Raw genomic sequence first — 19959 nt, 5'->3', positions numbered from 1 at the left:
AATACTTTCTCCTACTAAAACTTCTATAATTGAGCAGTGAAGTCCACACAGCGATGTTTCTAGGATTCTTTAACAGCTCACTACAGTGATGTGATTGCAAGTACTGAGTGTGATTTCCAGGGAAGTCTCTGGGAAATCAGGCTTGCCCGTTTGCCCTTGCCTCCTCCTTAAGCTGCCAGGAATTTCAAAGGGATGGCCGATGGCCAAGTAGCTATGTTGGAACACAAGGTGACCTTGAAAGATGTGCTACACTGTGATACAGACAGAAACCTCTGTATCAGTTTTGGACAGGCTCTTTTTTTTTTTTTTTTTTTTTTGGCATACTGTTTTATGAAAGAGACACACACTTCTGATTTAAGCCAAAGTTGACTTGGGGTTTTGCTAAATGTAATCAAACCCAGTCCTGCCTCTGATACCATGATGACTCATTCTTGGCACTTTTAAAAGTATGGTGGTTTCTTTAACCAAATTCTAGCCTTCTAACAATACGGTAAGAAAGTCAAGGCACTTGTGATTTCAGAAGAGGAGGCCTAAGGTGACACAATACAAGACTTGCCCAGGGCCACACTACTGTCCCCAGGAGGAGAGTGGGCTCTGAAAGCCAAGGCTGCCTCGTCCTAAAGATTTCGAAGCCTTTTAAAATATCTTGATTGGTAAGTGTGGTTATTTTTAAAAAGCAGAAATTTAAGCACAACATTTCATCTGTCACAAGATCAACTAACAAGGGGCTTCAGAGTCACTCACTTAAAAACATTCAAGTTGCTTCCAGAATAAGCAGTGCTGCATGAAGCAGAGTGTAGCTCACAGTACTGTTCTAGGGACAGTGACAGAGCTGCACCGTCAACAGGTAAACATGGCTTGAACCAGCAATTAGGAAAACGAACGTGTGTCTGTCTGCTCTAAAAGCCTAGCAGACTTGATTCATGGAGAGAGGGAAAAAACAGAAGCAGAACTTTCTTGTTCCAATGCAAGCAAAACTGGTCACATGGATTCCACACAGAAAACTTTTAATGAGACAAATGTCAGGCAAGCACATCAACTTCTTAGAGAAAATCCAAAATTTTAATTACGAACGCTTGTACAGAAACCTGGCAATTCAACAGCTCCAAACACATGTACACAATATTTCGTTTTCTAAAATGTGTCAGAAATAAAGGCCCTCATCTCCCTTCCCCAGCTGCTCCTGTGTTTTAAGAAAAAAAGCAAGAATGGAATGTGTAACACTGAGTTGGTAACTGCTTCCTTCTTGAGGAGAGCTTGCAGGCGCAGGATCAGCGATGGATGAACCTTCCAGGGAAATAAACCCTTGTGCCAGCTTGCACCCTGACATCCTCTCTTCTGTGTTGAGCATGGAGTGAGAGAAGGTGGAACAGACCAGCTCTATACAACCTGACTGAAGCCCAGCCACTTATGGCAGCTGCTGGGAGAGAGAGGCAGTATTTGAAAGGAAGCTACTGCTGTGACAAGAACTCCATCGTGGAGATTCCCTTGCTATCCTACTGAATTCTGGCTATGCGAATGTGTCTAGACGAGATGAGGTATCACATCTGTAAAGAGGAGAATGATCGATCATCTTTGGACCAAGCCATAGCTTTATCTGGCCGTGAAGATCAGTGCTATGGAAACGGCTCGGAACTGCATACAGAGAGAAACAGCAATAAGAGGAGGAAGGAAGAAAGGGCAGGAAGCATCTGGTTGAAGACAGACAAACTCCCAGAACCGGCTTGGGTGTCCTTCTGCCACAGACAGTGAGTTCTAGCATGGGCTTAGCAGGCAAGCAATCTAAGAAGCAAAAAACAGCAGACGAGGGTGGGGAGCCGGGGCAGCACACAGGCTGCAAAGCTGGCTGGCTGTGCAGCAGTGAGTGATGACTGGGTCTTTTCAGTGCATGGAGTTCAATGTGCTCACATAGCTCGTTACTACTGCTGCTCCCTTTGGACTATCTAATAGAGCACACAGGAGAGAACGCAGTGTGGAGAAGTGTGGTGCAGCCACAGCATGGGGGCTCTGGCTTATGGGCAGATTGTGAGGGACCATACTCCATCCCCCTGCCTTTGGTGGCCTAGTGCCTAGATAATGGGCTCAGCATGCTCTGCTTTGGTTCCAAAGATCTCAGCTGCCACCTCTATCCTTGTGCTCTAGAGCATAAAAGAAAAATAAAAAAACAAATCCAACCCAAAACCTACAACCAAACCAAACCCTAAAACTAACCCAAAACCCCAAATCCAACCCAAAAACCGAGAACCAACCCTGAGGAGAGAAACAGAACCTGTTTGTTTTTGTGGTTAAACAACAACAACAACAACAACAAAATTCCTTAGTAAGGAGAGGGAGAGAAGGAAGCTGTCTTTTCCACAGATTTCATAGATTCGGCAGTTGGTGGCTACAGAGGAAAGCAAAACATAAGCAGAGTCCACCATGCCTTTTTGTGAGCTCAAGAGACTTCTTCCACAGAAGTTCCCATCATCCTAACGCATGGACCTGCGCACCGAGGACAGTGCTGCTGAGTTTCCACTTAGTCAGATGTCGGCTGCTTTCCAACACCAAATGTGCATTAACTTTCCTCCTCCCTCTCTGCCAATGACCTTTTCCTCAGCAAAAGTGCTCCACAAGACACTGCCAACAGATGGGGACTGGCGGCTTTGCTGTGGCTGGGATTCCATGTCTGAGCAGGAGTAATGCTCAGAGATCAGCAGGCAGGACCAGGAAGGATGGAGGGAGCATTGTCCTTTAGGGCAGCAACCACAGAGCCTGCTGAGGGGCTGGCACCCACTGAGCACCACGCAGGGCACGAAACAGTGCCTGGCTCCACAGGGCACTGTCAACAAGAAGCTCTGTTCTTTGGAGTCCCAGCAGGGTAGTGATGGAGAAGATTGGGCCCATCCAATGAGAATTCTCCTTCAAAGTCCCGCTGAGCCACAAAACCCAGAGGTCAGAAAATGGAGATGTGTGACTTGGTGGGAGTGAAGAAAAGCAGTCCCCCAGAGGCATTTAAAAAAGTGACATCTGGGTAAGAAAACTGGAGTGGGATTGTAACAATGAGAAATCTTCCTTTTTGCTGGGGAGAGAAGGAGGATGTCAGTCTCGGGGTCGCTGTTGTCAGAAGAATGTATGCAGCTCCACTTCAGCAGAAATGGAAATGAGAGGACTCCAGGAAGACTTTGAAGAGAGTGAGGGGCTGGACACTTCCAGAGCTGCACACAGGGCATTTCTACAGAGTTCACGCATCCATCTTTGTTGCTCCCTCACACAGCTTCCTGGGATGAAAGCACTTCACTTACTGACAATTCTTTCACAGGGAGGGATCTGTCCTCTGCCCCGTCTCAGTTCAAATGTTCATGGGAAGCTTCTCATTCTGCACAAGTGCACACACTACATCTTGGAGCACTAAGATCTGTAGAATAGAGAGAGAAAAACAAACAAACAAACAAACACCAAAAAGGTAACTGCCAGTCAGAAGGAGTTAGGGTTATGGATTTAAAAATGCTTTGATTTTTGAGAGGGTTATAACAGGAAAATATGAAATAAAGACCTCATAAAGCTGCAGGCACGCACTAGTGAGATGCTTCAGACATTTCAATGAGAAATATGGTCCTGCTCTAGTCCTGGATCCAAGAGAGGCAAGAAACCAGCGGCCGCTCATCAAAAAGCAATGATCAGAGAAATCTGATGAGAGAAGTTAGTGGCTCACTTCAGTCCACAGGGTGTACGGCCAATCAAAGCCAGTTTTCCTTAAGGATAAAACTGAGGATATCTGCTTGTACAGGAATGTGTTTATGCGTGTTATCAACAATTTTCTTACTGATTAAAAATAGTCATCAGACCAGCAAGATGGCTCAGTGGGTAAAGAAGTTGCCCGCCACTCCTAATGACCTGAGTTCAGTCTCTGAGACCCACAGAGTGGGAGAAGAGAACCAACTCCTGCAAGTTTCACTGTAATCTCCATACCCACATTGTGCCATGTCCATGTCCACGTGCATAGATAAAGACAGACAGATACAATGAATAAAATGTAATAAAGATACACAAAAATAATAATCTCTAATCTTCAAATAGCCAAACTCTGTGATTCACTAGAAACTGGGCAATACACGGACTATGACAGTCACAGTGATCACATCTCAGCATAAACACCCTCCGAGTTCTGTCTGTGTCTCTAGATGCTAGTTAGCCACAAGAAAGGGAGGGTAATTCTTCCATTGTATATCTATGAAAAAAATTAAAAATGGCTGGACAAAAGTCACCAAGATCAGCTGGGTGTGGTGGCACATGCCTTTAATCCCAGCACTTGGGAGGCAGAGGCAGGCAGATTTCTGAGTTCGAGGCCAGCCTGGTCTACAAAGTGAGTTCCAGGACAGCCAGGGCTATACAGAGAAACCCTGTCTCGAAAAACAAAAAAACAAAACAAAACAAAAGTCACCAAGATCATAATCACTGTATTTACCTTAATGCCTTGTTGTTTGAGTACCTTAGCTCTACTACCACCCTGTCATGTTAGGGCTGTGCTTTGGAGGCCCTTAAATGACAGTTTACACAATCATGTTTAGCACTGGCATCTTCAAATGCTACATCTTACCTCTTTGGGACACACACACACACACACACACACACACACACACACACACACACACAGATACACACACACACATTTCTAAAGGCCTTTTCCAGCTCTGATATGCTCCTTTAAAACTTGTAAACTTGTGGTCTATAAGGCTCACTTTAGTCACTGGCTCCTGACAGTAGAATGAAGCCTTTGCCAAGCTGGTGTCAGAGTAATTAATTGCACCACGAGTGCTGGGGACATCAGGCCTAGCTGTCTGTCTATACATATTTGTATAATGAGACCAAGCTAGTATTAATCACAGTCTTCCTAATTGTTCCATTTGACAGCTGGGAGTGGGGGGCTTGGTTATGTTTGCATTGGAAACTGTAAGATCTGTGGTAATAGAACAGTTTCAGACTTTTTTTTCAAGGACAAAATACTTTTGGTTAAAAACCAAGGAGACTGGTAACGGCCTAGGTTTTTCAAAGATTCTCCAGTGAGCAGCCACTACAGTTTATAGCCTTCTGGTAGACAGCTTTAAGAAAGTCTTCCTGGCATATGCTCAAAGTGCAAAGCCACTTTTGGCTCCATACGTGAATTCATTGCCCTCTCCTTAGGTGAGGGGACTCCATGTTATCAATTACCGATTTCTTTCAGAGTCTTCCATGCTGAGTCTCCCAGCTCTCTCTTTTTAAGCCTACAAGAGTGCTAATTGAAAACACTGTGTGAGAAGGAAGATGAGCTCCTGAGAATCCCAGGCCTAGATTTACAAGCTGTTCCCTTCATAAGTGGCGGCACCGATGCTGTGTCTCCATTCTCTAGGGAGTCCAGCCATCTCTTAGAAGTACAGTCCATCCCATCTGGCTGCTTGCTACAAGGATAATAATCTTGTCCTCATTTAAGCATGGCCAGATCTAAAGAATAATGAATAGTCTTGTATGGTCACCACCCAAAGGCTCAACCAAGAGGATAAATACTAAATACTGTCTTTGTATCTGCTAGCAAATGCTGTCTCATTAGACAGAGAGATATGGGGCCTTATGTGTTCTTCTATGTGTTGCTCAAACTCTAAACCAAGCTAGAGTCCAGGTCATATGGATGAGGGTGCTCCTGTACTTGGAAGAAAGAGATTCAAACACACACTACTCCTTAGGATGAATCATTCTGCTACTCATTTGTGTGTGAGTGTGTGTTTTAATTTATTTGTCTTATTTCATGGGCATTGTTGTTTTGCCTGCATGTCTGTCTGTGTGAGGGTGGAGGATCCCCTGGAGTCATAGAAAGTTGTGAGGTGCCATGTGGAGCTGGGAATTGAACCTGGGTCTTCAAAAACGAAGCCAGCTCTTAACCACTGAGCCATCTTTCTAGCCCATCACTTGTGTTTAATACATGGCTTTATCACTAATGTGGTCCAGCTCTAAGATTCCCACCAGATTATATATCTGTAGGTAAGAAACAATTTAATCAATAGACTGTAGGGCTACATGTTACCCTAACTCTAGGAATTACAGTGAACAAACCCTGCTTTCATTTAAGATTGTTGTCTGGCCAGATGTGGCAGTACAAGACACCTTTAATCCCAGTGTCTGGGAAGGAGAGGCAGGAGGATCTCTGTGAATTTGAGGCCAGCATGATTTACATTGTAAGTCCTGGGTCAGCCAGGGCTAAACAGTGAGAACCTGTCTTCAAAAGAAATGATATCTGATGCCTGTCTGTTAGTACCAAAAAGTCTCTGTGGGCAGTTCTCTTTTGGAAATGTACTTTCTGCCCATCTCCTCTCAAAGAATGTAACACTTGCTGCTATTCATTTGCTGTCTTTCTTTTCATTCATTCATTCATTCATTCATTCATGTGTGTGTGATGTACATGTGAGGGCAGGTGTCCAGAGGCCAGAGGAGGGCATGAGATCTCTTGGAGCTGGGGTTACAGGCAGTTGAGAGCTGCTATGTGTGGGTGCTAGGAATTGAACTTGGGTCCTCTGGAAGAACAGCAAGTGTTCTTAAGTGGTGAGTCATCTCCTCAGTCTTCTTTAGTTTTTTTGTTTTATTTAAAGATTTATTTATTATAAATAAATACACTGTAGCTGTCTTCAGACACGCCAGAAGAGGGCATCAGATCTCATTACAGATGGTTGTGAGCCACCATGTGGTTGCGGGGATTTGAACTCAGGACCTCTGGAAGAGCAGTCAGTGCTCTTAACCGCTGAGCCATCTCTCCAGCCCCTTCTTTAATTTCTTTTAAAGACAGGTTTTCTCTCTATAGTCCTGAACAGACTTGGAATTCACTGTGTAGACCAGGCAGGCCCTGAATTCACAGAGACCATCCCGCCTCTGCTGGGATTAAAGGCGTGCACCACCATGCTTAGCCTCCTTTATCATTTTTTTTTAAAGACAGAGTTTTGGTATGTTAGCCTTCGAGTTCACTATGTAGATCAGGTTGACCTTGATCCTCTGGCGACTCTCCTACCTTTATCTCCTAAGTGCTGGGATTCCAGGCTCAGCTTTACTCTTTGTTCCACTGGATGTGGGTGAGTGTGTGTGAGTAGACCCATCCAAGGATGTCACTTCTCAAGAGCCATCTACCTTCATTTTTTTTTTTTTTTTTGAGAAAGGTCTTTCATTGGCCTGGAACTCACCAATTAGGTTAAACTGACTGGCCAGCAAGGTCTAGGAGCCACTGTCTCCTCCTTCTCCTCTTCCTCCATGAGGCAATTAAAGGTGCATCACCACAGCTGGCTTTTATGTGGGTTTTGGGACAAAACCTCAGAACACTTAACAGCTGAGCTACCACTCTATACCCTTTTGTTTATCTTACTGGTGCTAGCCCCATGCTGGTCTTGAACTCAGCAATCCTCTTGCCTCAGCCTCACAAGGCTATGTGCTACTGTGACTGGCCTTTTCTTTAACCCTTTAAAATGAAGACATCAATTGCTTCGCTGAAGCTTAGTCTATATCAGCATTTAAAATGGAATAAGAACACTTCTTATTTATACAGGATTAACTATACAAGTTCCCATTAGCTATTTATAATGAGCACTACTCATCAGGGAAGAGACAGATTAACAGGTGAATGCTATTTATTTTGTTCTGAGAACTATTTTTTGGGTGATTTCCCTTAAACTTTCTCACAGAGTCTTTAAGACCCGTTGGAAACCAGTAGGGGCAAAACTAGAATTGAGTTCTGACAACAAAAATCAAGTCGCTTCCATTAAACAAGCCTAACACATGTCTAAGAAACCACCTCAAGTCTGGTTTTAATATCATTGAGAAGACTTCTAGCAATTACAGAGCAGGGATCTGAGTCAAACCTCCCCTCAGTTGCTGAGCAGCTCCAGGTTTTAGCAGTCTTGATGGTCTGAGGACACCCCACTTCTGAAGACTGAAGGGCTGGCGCTAAGCGTCCTATGGGTGAGCACTCACCAGCGCTTAACGATCAAGCCTGTTCACAACCTCTCGGACTGTAGCTATGAAGTTTTCGTTGTCTTGGGGATTAGCTAAAATTATACTGTGCAATCTGTTCATGTATGAGTCAATGGTGTCCACTGTTGGTATTTCTCCACTTCCTGAAGTGAGATAAGAAGACACAGTAAGAAAACTTTCCCATCCAGTTCAGCTCATGACATTTAACAAATCCATGCAAATAAAAAAATCATGACACTAATGTAGTTTGCTCCACAGACAGTTTAATTGCCTAGGAGACAATTTTAGCCTCGAAGACAGGAAGTTTATCTTTATATTCTGTGATGGTTTGGGTGAGAAATGTCCCCACAGGCTCCTGTTTTCAGCACCTGGCCCCTGGTTGACGGCAGTGTAGTGGGAATGCCGGTGTTTTCCTTCCCATCAGAGCATAGATAAATACAAGGCAGACAGGCAGGCTAGAAGGAAGGGCTCTTCTTAGGCTTTGTCACTTGACCACCCACATGGTTCTGAGTATCAAATTAGGTTTAATGGTAAGCAATGGGTTACATTAAAACAGAAGTGGACAAAGGTCTAAATCACCAGTGAATCTGAACGTCTGAGTGACTTTAATAAGTATGGACAATCTATAATATGTCTCATTGAAAATCCTATCCTTTCCTTTCCTTTCCTTTCTCCCTTCCCTTCCCTTTCTTTTCTTTTCTTTTTTTTATTTTTCGAGACATGGTCTTACTATGTAGCCCTGGGTATCCTTGAACTAGATCAGGCTGGTGTGGAAACTCATAGAGATCCACCTGCCTCTGTATCCCAAGTGTTGAGATTAAAAGTGTACCACCATGCCTAGCTCGTTTTGTTTTTTGACAGAGGACCTCTCTATGTAGCTCAGGCTGTCAGGGAGTTCTCTAGGTGGGACATGCTGGTCTGGAACTCACAGATATCTTTCTGCCCCTGCCTCCTGAGTGCTGGGATTTAAGACATGCCCAGACCGCACTGAAAATCTTGACAGGATTTTTTTTCCCCCTTCTCTTTTCCTCTTGGGAGACACTGCGGCTTCTCCACATTAATACTAACGTAAACAGCACCCCATCGCCGTCCTCGCCACTCTCCCGGCCACTGACTTCGGAGAGGATGACATTACCAGGCAAGGGCATGCTGGCGAAGCTGCTGGTCAACATCTGCCGCAGGGTCTCCAGGTGCTGCTGAAGGACGGTGTTTCGGCTCCGCTCCTGGATCACGTCAACCTCCAGCTTCTCCACTGCTGTGCGCATGCTCTCCACGTGCTTCTGTAGGGCTGCGTTCCTCTCTTCAAACTCCATGTTGGATTTACGAAGCTGGCGGAGCTCTGCCTCACGAGCTGAGGACACAGGGGCCCCCAGAATGGGTGGTAAGAGAAGGAGCGTCTGAGGAGTCCCTGTGACTCTTCTATGAAGTTCTGCTTAGCTGTCTCTCATTAGCTACCCCTCATCTCCCAAGTCTCTTTATGACACTCCAGATAGCAATTTCAACAACCATATGCCTGGCTCCCCAGAGCTATTTTAATTCTTAAAGCAACACATTCTATACACAAGACTACAACAAACAGTGGTAATTCCCACCATTCAGTTAGATTTTGCTTTTTAAAATCCTGCAGTGAGAAGCCTGAAGGGGTACACAGGGGTATCTGGGGGGACAGGCTAAGCATGGCTGTGGTTACCTATGTGTCCTGTGATGGGATCAGTTTGTAATTTTTCTTTTGTTCTTTAAAAAATTTTTTTAAATTTATTTTTATGTGTATGGGTATTTTGCCTGTATGTATATCTATGTACCACATATGTGCCTGGTGCCCACAGAGACCAGGATAAGTGTATTAAATTCCATGGAACTGGAATTACAGATTGCCATGTGGATGCTGGGAATGGAACCTGCATCCTCTGGAAGAGGTGCCAGTGCTCTTAACCACTAAGCTATCTCTCCAGGCCTCTGAACTTTGCAGTTTCTTACTTTGTATTCTGGATTATAAACTTTCATTTGTATAGACGGTTCTAGGCTACCTATCAAAAAGCCACAGCATGAGTGATTTAGATTTATCTCTTTTGACCCAGAGAGCAAAGAAACATTGGTTGCATCGCCCTTGCTTTATCTTACTGGCCACAGGGTGAAATAGCAGCCATTCTTTGCATCAGAGTCTTCTCCAGTCCTAAGGAGGGCTATCAGCCAGTGCTCCTGAGCAATGAAATCCCCTGTCAAAGACCCAGGGAACACACACATAAACACACACAAAATATAGCAGTAATCACCTTTGCTGTGGTTCAGGAATTCTTCGGTAAATATAGGGATATCAAAAACAGAGCGTTCCTTTACCTCTGTTTCTTTCTATGAATCAAGAACAAGAGTTAATTTTTAGAAGATAAATTAAATACTACTGCCCAAGACACAGGATCATGTCTTCCTTAGAGAGATAGCTGGTGAGCAGGAATCAGACCAGGAGAGCCTGGGAGGGGAATGTATTCACCGCATTAGAATGGAACGTCACAGAGCTGAAGCGGTTAGTATTAGATCTCTTAGGTGAATGGCTGCTGGGTAGTGAAGGACTACAAACCCACATGCATTTCACTAGTGAAGACAACAGAAGCCTTTTCTTAGCCCTGAGCTTTGAATAGTCAACAGTGGAGAGTTGTGCATATGGCTGGGTTAGGAATTTAAAAAGGGGTATTTCCAGTTGTTCCTACTGGCTTCCCATTTAAGCCCTATCTGAGATAAGAGTATGCAATCTAGATTTGCTGAGTGGAGAATAAGAATTCTAAGCGGATCTGCCAGTGAGCAATCATAATGGCATTCCGCTGATATTTCTCTCTGTTTACAAGGGGCAGTTTATCTTTGGGGCTCTTGAAGACTTTTCTTCAGACACAGGAAAAACAAATAAACCCAAGAAGCTAGAAATAGCCAGGCTCTACAAATAAGAAGTATCTAAGGATTATGTGAGACTGAAAAGACTAGTAAAGCCCCAATTAATCCATCCATGAACCATTATGATAGAAAGTTTCAAAAGACTGTGGGGTGGGGGTGGGGGTGGGGGTAGAACACTTCCAACGTCAAGCCCCAAGAGCAGAGCCAATATTTCAACTTTCTTTGGCTCCCATTTTTGTAATGAATTTGGAGTTGAAGGTATCATGGATATAAGTTATAAGTGTTTGTATTTAAAGTCTTGCATAAAGAGAGGAGTACAAAGTGAGGAACTGTTGTGAAATCTGAAGATTCCAAACCTCTCCACAGGAAAACAGTAAAGAAAGCCCCCAGGATTCAGTTCTATAGAAACAGGTTTAAGATAAGAGATAAAATGTATAACACAAAGGATAAAATGGACCCTTTTGCCAGGTGTGGTGGTTTTGGTGGGTCTCTGAGTTTCAGATCAGTCAGGAATACAGAGTGAGACCTCCCCACCCACCCCAACCTCCACCCAAAAGAAAAAAAAAGTTTCTATTTGTTACCACTTTTATCTTTGAACAACAACAACAACAACAACAACAACAACAACAACGGGTTGATGGCCAGTGGAGGAGCTAAGCAGGTCAGCTGTGAGGAACCTGACAGGCAGAACTGTGTCTCACACTGGTGATTGCCTAGGAAAGGACCAGCTGTAGGAACTGCCTACTGAGATGGGAAGCTGATGCTTCACACCCATAATCAGTGCTTGTGAGATCTCTCTAAAACACAGATGGCAATCTGAAAAATTATGTTTTCTTGAGAGACAGTTAATTTCAGAACACCGAATTTTTACTCTATCTTTTTGTTTTCCTAGTGGAAGAAAGCATCCGTCTTCTAGAACAGTTTGCAGGCTGACTACATGCTTGAACTTCATCACCTGGTTGTGACAGGACGAGTCAAGCCACACAACCCCAGCATGCACAGCGCATATTAGGTCCAATCCTACAACTACAAGTGACTTAGGACAGTGCCTTGTAACTTTAGCTCTCTTGCCTTGTTCAATTTACTACTCAGCTGCGCAGTGACCTCACTGCGGCCCAGTATTTCCCATTCAGAATGATAAGGCTCCCATTACCATGGCACAAAGGGCCTTTTTCCAGGTCTTGACTCTCCTCAGAATGGTAATTCCATTCTATTCTTTGCCAGAACAGTCCAAACCCAACTTATTATGAAAGGGCAGAGGCTAGCAACAGCCAGGTGCAATATATACTGCCCCTTGGTACAGATTCTTAGAGTACAAAATAAGAAACATTAAAGCAATTAAATGAAACTGTTCAGGCTCTGAATGCAACAGAGGCTTTCTGCTTAAAGGAAGAGTGGTAATAAAACCACCAGCACTCCTCCATTACTGAGTACATTACTGGGCAGAGAGGCTCCTCCTGGGGGCTGGGATATACTTAAGCGCTCTAAGGATTGCTCAAGGGATTAAAATCATAAGGATTCCATTACCTCTTCATTGAAGGGGTCTAATTTGTTCAGCCTGAGTGTCATTTTTCATAAATTAAAGGAGAAACAAAATTATTGTTTTACTCAGTTTTCACATGCAATAAAGACACTTTCAAGAGAGTAAAACTCACTGGCTCTCCTGTCTAGTGGGCTGGTTTTTGATCTGAGAAGACAAGAGTACCCCTCACTCTGGATTTCCATTCTGTATACCGAGTGGCAGGGAAAAGAACAGAGGGCTTTTTGAACACAATCTATTTCAGCCTGTGATTTAGGGCAAGGCTCAGGGCCAGAGCCATAGAAATATGCCATGCACCTCTCAAGTGCCTTTTACTTGAGACCATTCTCATTATCATCAGCCAGGATGCAGTGCCTTCTGCAGAATGGCTTCCAGGAGCATTCGTCAGCTCCTGCATGCACTCTGCTGCTCCTGTCCAGGCAACAACGACTTAGGGAATCTCAGTCAATTTAGAAATAAAATCAGCTTCTTTACTGTATGGAAACTGGTAAATCTGTCTTCACTAGCATCAAATTGACACTGCAGGATTCCTTACAACAGCATCTAGTTTACTCCATGTGCTGTTCACAGTCCTTAACTGAGATGCAAGAAACTTAGTTTCAGTCACTCTACTGCATCTAATTTAACTTTTTACTTTCTTTTATATTCATCTATCTATCTATCTATCTATCTATCTATCTATCTATCTATCTATCTATCCATCCATCCATCCATCCATCCATCCATCCATCCATCCATCCACCCACCCACCCACCCACCCACCCACCCACCATCCTTTGGTTTTTCAAAACAAGGTTTCTCTATGTAACAGCCCTGGCTGTCCTGGAACTCCCTTTGTAGACCAGGCTGGCTTCAAACTCAGAAATCCGCCTGCCTTTGCCTCCTGAATGCTGGGACTAAAGGCATGTGTCACCAAGCCTAGCTCAACTTTTAACTTTTTAAAAAATTTAACTTATTTTAATGTGTATGAATCTTTTGCTTGCAAGTATGTCCATGTATCATGTGTGTGCCTGGGGCTTGCAGAGGCCAGAAGAGAACTCTCCTGAGACTGGAGTTACAGTTATGAGTTACCATGTAGGTGCTGGGAATTAAACCCAGGTCCTCTAAAAGAGCAGCCAGTGCTTTTTATTACTGAGCCATCTCTCCAGGCCCCCTCTAACTTAACTCGAATACATTCTCTTATCCTAGGCAAGTCACCCCTTCACTGGCAAGACGGGGCAGTTGAACAGTGGTCTGAGGCTTTAGTATTTTAGTACAGATTAGAAATCTGTTCTCTATTGGGAGCTCACTTACTCCTTGTAAGAGAAATAAGTATGTATTTAGAATCCATGATGTTTTAGGTATTTTACAAGACACATTCTCTTTTTACTAACTCTTGTGTCTGCTGAAACATTCCAAATACCACAGCACATATGAACATCAGAGGTCAACCTTGAGTGTCATCTTTAAGAATGAGCAATCAATTGTGTTTGTTGAGATGGAGTCTCTCTTTGGATTGGACCTTGCCAATTAGGCTAGGCTGGTGGCCACCAATACCTAGCCTATCTCCACCTCCCATGCGCTATTGTACATAGACGGGTGCTAGGGATCGGACTCACACCCTCGTGCCTGCACAGTAAGCACATCACCCACTGAGCTATCTCCTAGTTTGAAAACCATTTTGTTGAAAACCTCCTAGCTTGAAAACCATTTTGTTGAACTTGAAAACCAAGTTCCCACTGCTTTCCAGTCATCTCTGGATTCTTATAGAGAATAGGTTTTTATAGGATACCTCCTCCACACAAGAGCATCATGCCAGGTGGTATGGCACTGAATAGAAAGGTAGAAGCTAGATCAGCTTTGCTCTCTCAGGGAGATCATACATAATCCAGAATTGTGAACAATGGAAGTACTTAGAAGAGTGTAGACAGGCCAGCTGAGCTAACTGTATAAAAGTATAGTAATTTTGAAGGTTAAAGCAAGCTAGAAGAAGTAAAAACAGCTAAGGAGGAAACAGAACTTCACAGGGCTTAAAGGAGGACTTCAACTCTGAGGGCAGAAACAGGACCAGATGCAGAGAACAATGTGTATAGAAGGGAGATTTTCCTGTGAAAAGAACAGGAACACAGACACGAGGCAGAGACGAGCATGGCCGGGGAGACGGTGAGCACTCCATGTGTTAAGGGGTTGAAGTGGGAAGCTGGGACTTATTAAGGAAGAGCCTGACTGCTGAGTGGGAATCTGATTTGGAGCAAAAGTGAATCCCTGACGATTTACAGCTCAGAATGACCATAGATTATTATTATTTTTTGTAACCATATATTTAACAGACTATGTCCATGTCTGAAGCATATAAAAGCACCACAGTCAAACATATAAGCTTATGTATATATATATTAGATACATACAGAAACGCAGACTTAAATTCTACTGATGGGGTTGAAGCAAACCAGAGGGAAGAGGCTGATAAACAAGCACATGTGACAGGAAGAGGAAAGGAGGACCAGAGACTGAGCTGCCACTGGCTGTGAACGTCCAACTAGCTGAGGATGGAGTTCCTAAAAACACCTTTCTGAGAGTGGGATGACAGCTACGGCCAATTTGCAGTCACTACATGGCTTTCATTTCTGTATCTTACTCAGAATTCCATCCATTTCTGGCATTTAAAACTAATAGAATTCTTAGACTACAGGAGCAGATTGGGGTTAGGGACTGTAGTTCAAAGGCAGATTCATGACATAAGTGTCTACCATATGTTAAGAACCCTCGAGCCAAAGCAACTCATTCAGGCTGAATTATGAGGTAAAAACTCTGTACTATTCATGAACAGCATTTCAAACAGCATCAACACACACACACACACACACACACACACACACACACACACACACACACGTTAACGTGTACACAAAAGGCTAATTACCTCATGATCATGAGTGGCCTGTCGGGCTGCATCTAAAAATATAAGAATAAAGACAACATTAAATTTGAAAAGAAAACAGTCATAAGACCCAAGTATATGACTTTGCCAACCTCAAAACTTGTAGAGTTTCATGACTTACGATATTTTCATTCATAACATTAACGTCAGTCAACTAAAGTTAAATGGAACTCACACCTAGAGAACACACAATTGGACATAAGAAAACAGCAAACACTTTTACCTTTGAGAGAAGAGTGTGGGACAGTAGGTAGGAAACACACGCCAAGGTCGTGTGCAAGTGTGGAGAAGATGCTGTGGCTAAGGAGGGACAGAGCAGTGTGGGTGCTGGCCTTTGGCAGTGTTTGCTGGAATGGGGTCTGGAGTGAGATGCACCATTTCAACAGGAAAGAAAAAGATTCCATGAAGACATGGATGCTCTCCCCTATTCACTATTGTTCCCTCAATGCCTACAAGAGTCTACTACCTAACAGAGAAGCTCAACAGATCGCTTTTTGAATTCACACAAATAATTTATTGAATGAAGAGGCTCATGGAGGCTTAGAGGTACTAGGGCCTCTGAGTTACATGGTTTAGTAGAAAGACTTGTTTAAAGGTAGAGAAACGCCTAATTTGGAAACTAGACAGAAAAAGGCAGGTAGCTAATAATAGTTTTGGTACATGAGCCAGACTGTTAATCTTAGATATGGAAAACCAAGCAAAATGTCTAAATGTGAATACAGGATACTAGAGAGATGGCAGAAACGCATCTATCATACTTGCTACTTTAACCCTATAAGTGAATACAGGATAACAGAGAGATGGCAGAAACACATCTTTCATGTATGCTACTTTAACAGCTGGCTTTACAACATTCCATCACACATGACAAACTACACTTAGTTCTGATACCTTGCCTATGAGATTTGCCTTTCTGACGGTCCTGTGTTTTCCTACTGAAGACCTTGTAGGCCTCGGTCTTCTGATACTGCTCCAGTTCCTTCATGTAACGCTCCTTATCTCTGTCTGCTTCATCAAGGTAGCGCTAGGAAGGAAATGTGGGATTATTTAAAAATATTAACAAAAACCCCCAATAAACCTGAGATGTTGGGTGAAATATCAATTATCTTTTTAAAGAAAACAGTGCAATTAAAACATTAAAAAAATTATGTCAGTATATTGTAGGAAAGAAGCTGAAAGTAGTATAGGTATAGAATAAAATCTTTCAATTATAAAATAAACAAGGGCTGGTGGGGTGGCTCAGTAGGTAAGGGGCTTGCTACCAATTATGGCAAGTTCAGGTTGATCCCTGGGAGCCATATGGTTGAAGTCAGTTATTGGTGCTGAAAGCTGTCCTGACCTCTGCACACATACGTACACACATAAATAAACAAAACACATCCTTTAGAGAATAAATGAACGAATGACTGACTGACTAAACTGTGTGTTGCCTTTCCCAGTTTAATGAAGGTAAGTTCTACTGAGAGCACCACCATAAAACATTCATGAAGCTTACAGTCCGCCATCTCCTGAGCCCTGCAGATAGAATTTCACACGGCCACTAGAGTTCTTTAGAGGTCTGAACCCCACAGAGGCTCACGTTCCCAGGGGAAGGTAAGGAGTATTAGTTTGTTTCTCTACCTTCGACTCATTTTGAGTGAATGATCTCATATATCCTCTGGCCTTTTAAAAAGCCAGACGAGTGGAACACTAAAGCTGGAGAACATGAAGAGTGACCTCATCCTATGGCCCAGAATTGTTTTGCCTTGCCCATTTCATTCATCAAATTAGGTATAAGAAAGTATGAAAGGTGCTGCCTGCAAATGAGCAAACCAGATTCAGGTTATGTTAGAAATCTTGTCCCCCACCCAGCAGATGTAAGAGATACCCAAGTCTGGGATGATTTGAGCAACAAATAACTAACTATAGTATTAATTTAGAAACTACTGGAATAAAAGAAATTTATACCATAAATAAACTTTATGATATGAATTATTTATGATCATGCCAAAAATAAACAGAATGCAAGCAAGTATTCAAGGGGAGGAGGAGTAGAGCCCCCGTCGATTAGAAAGCTGAGGGCCGCCTTGAAGCCCAGCACTCGGAAGGCAGAGGCAGGCAGATCTGATTGGAGGCCAGCCTGGCGTGCAAAGCAAGTTCCAGGACAGTGAGGGTAACACAGAGCAAAAACAAACCAAAAAAACCCCCCAAACTCAACAAACAGACAGAAAGAAAGAACAGAAAATAAGGCTGAGGGTCAACTGGTAACTAACTGTGTGGGAGTGTTAAGAGTTCAAAAATTTAGCACTGTGTAAACATAATAATAAAGATTAGGTAAGGTGAAACTTATCTGTGGATATTAAGCCTGAGGAAATTTTTTTCTTTTCTTCTTTTTCTTTTCTTTTTTCCCCCCAAAAGCTAGAATTAGAGGCATGTACTACCATGCCTGGCTCTGGTTTCTCTTTAGATCATATAAATCTCTCCTTTTTCCCCCCGAGACAAGGTCTCACTATATATCCTTTGCTATCCTGGAACTCACTGTGTAGATGGCCTTGAACCTGGTAAGAGAGCCACTGCCTGAGTGTGGGGAGATCACACAATGTTTTTTTTTTTTCTTTGATATAAAATAAGTTACACATGTCTTTAAAATATCTCTCCATAGACTGCTTATGAATTATAAGGAAAACTTTATCAGGTCAATAAAATTACAAATAAGTAATAAAAGGCCATGGTATGCCTGCATATGTGATACTCTGGGTAGTATATATCATCTATTCTGATAAAGAATGTCCACCATCAATCTAATCACGAGGGAATGTCAGACAAACAGGAAATGAAGAATGTTTCCTTAAAAAACAAAGCAAAAGATGTGGGGGTGGGGCAGAGGAAGGGTCAGGCTTGGGGAGGGAGAGGGTTCACTCTCTAAGAATATCAAGGTATAACTTATAAAGACAAAGCTATACCAGGGATCGGCCTGAGGAGAACTACAGGCATCTGACTACACATGTCTAACTACACACAACTGACTACACACATGTCTGACTAAAGCACAGCCGGGTACTATGTTAAAGCCATAGGAAGGGATGCTGTGGAAGGGATGCTGTACAGGAAGGCATTACCTCAGTGTCTGCAGGCAAGAGCACACACAGCACTATGTTAACATGAAAGAGGGAACTTGATGACTTTATCAGTTATGTAACAGAGGATCCCTATTCTTAGGAAATACAAAAGTCTTCTGGGGGTAAAGGGCCAGCATATATGTAAGTCGCCTTTAAATGATTCAGAGAAAAAAAATGGTGGAAGTGCTAGCAACAGAGAAGCTGTTTAAAAGGTTTCTTTATGTTCTTTGTACTGTTTCTATGTTTGTAACTTTTTGTGCATTTGAAATGATTTCAAAATAAAAAGCTGATCAAACACATATAAAACCCAGTCCTTATCAGCCGACAGTGGCTGTATCATTAGAGAACCACTGTTACTTTTGCTATTATCAGAAAAAATAAACCATGCGTGTGCATTAACTTTGCAATAAAGATAAAAAAGGAAATAATAACCTGGTATGTCCAGATGATGATCCCCCAGTTATAAACTGCTTGCTACCAGCTTGCTACCACAAACATGAAGCTTCAGATTGAAAATTAATCTCATCTCTTCGAAAAAATTTGAATTCAATTAATTCCCAAGACAGTATTTTTCAATTTGGTTTCAGTCTTTCTGGAATCCATTTTAAAGAATGCAAGTCATAAAGAGCTTAAGACATAAAAGAAATATAGATCTTTGAGATGCCGGGAAGCAGGGCCTTTAATGCAGAGCCTGGCAGTCCAGGCCCTGGCCTCCCTCTGCCTCAGTGGCCTTTTACCCAGGGCATGGCGAGCTTGTGCTTAATTCCCCTCCAATCTCTCTAACAAAAGCTTTCTTCACTGTGACAACAGAGTTAGTTTCTGTCTGAGAGGAGAGAGATCAGATGGTTCTTGCTTTATTCCCTATAGTGGTAAAATTTGCTAGAACTCTACTTAAAACAATCAGTAAAGCAATAAAATCTTTTTCTTAAATAACATTCTTATGTGAATTGAAGAATTTTGGCAAATGATTTTTTTCCCCTCATTTTTATTCATGACTTTCATTTAGCTCAATGGAATACATTACTTTGATAGATTTCTTAATTTCTTAATATTGAACCACTTTTCAAAACACTCTTCTGTGAACTCAGTATACAATCAAATGAAAACGTAGCTGCTTTGGTGGGGGGTGGTTTCTAGAATCCTTTCGGCTCATAACCCCTTAGGACAACAAATCTTGGGACAGTTTCTCCTCACTGTGCTAGACACAAGAACCACAAAGATTCTGCTATTCTGGTATTCTTTTCCTTCCCCATTGAGTTTCTGGTGGTTCAGCTGTTCCTGGCCTCCCAGAAACATAATTCCTATTTCTACCTCCCTCTTTATATGCCTCTCTCCACCAGAGCCTGTCTTTCTCTCCTATGAATACCAGTCATTGGAACAGGGCCATCTGAACCAGTCTTACTTCTCCTTAGCTAGTTACAGCTACAAAGACTTTGCTCTGAGACTGCAGACATAGACTTTAGGGTGCATGCTCTTCAACCTAGAACACAAAGCCAGCAGCCTGAATTTCTCTCCACAACTTGACAGTAGCTAAGTGGGTGGCACTGGTCAATTTA

At 42.8% G+C, this 19959-nt stretch overlaps 1 protein-coding gene across 1 annotated transcript in view; it reads right to left on the bottom strand.

The window, feature by feature from the left end:
* Window positions 1-990: 990 nt before the first annotated feature.
* Hmg20a (high mobility group 20A) overlaps window positions 991-19959 on the bottom strand; it is a 78318-nt gene continuing 59349 nt past the window's right edge. Inside the window, exons 5-10 of the mRNA NM_025812.3 lie at window positions 16197-16329; window positions 15288-15319; window positions 10236-10311; window positions 9098-9313; window positions 7963-8105; window positions 991-3394 (exon numbers count right to left, since the gene is read on the bottom strand). Of these exons, the coding sequence (NP_080088.1) occupies window positions 7969-8105; window positions 9098-9313; window positions 10236-10311; window positions 15288-15319; window positions 16197-16329 (594 nt within the window). The 3' untranslated portion in view covers window positions 991-3394; window positions 7963-7968. The remainder of the gene's footprint in view (window positions 3395-7962; window positions 8106-9097; window positions 9314-10235; window positions 10312-15287; window positions 15320-16196; window positions 16330-19959) is intronic.

Source organism: Mus musculus, chromosome 9 (assembly GCF_000001635.26).
Source record: "Mus musculus strain C57BL/6J chromosome 9, GRCm38.p6 C57BL/6J".
NCBI classification, from domain to species: Eukaryota; Metazoa; Chordata; class Mammalia; order Rodentia; family Muridae; genus Mus; species Mus musculus.
This window is presented reverse-complemented; position numbering and strand designations above follow the sequence as displayed.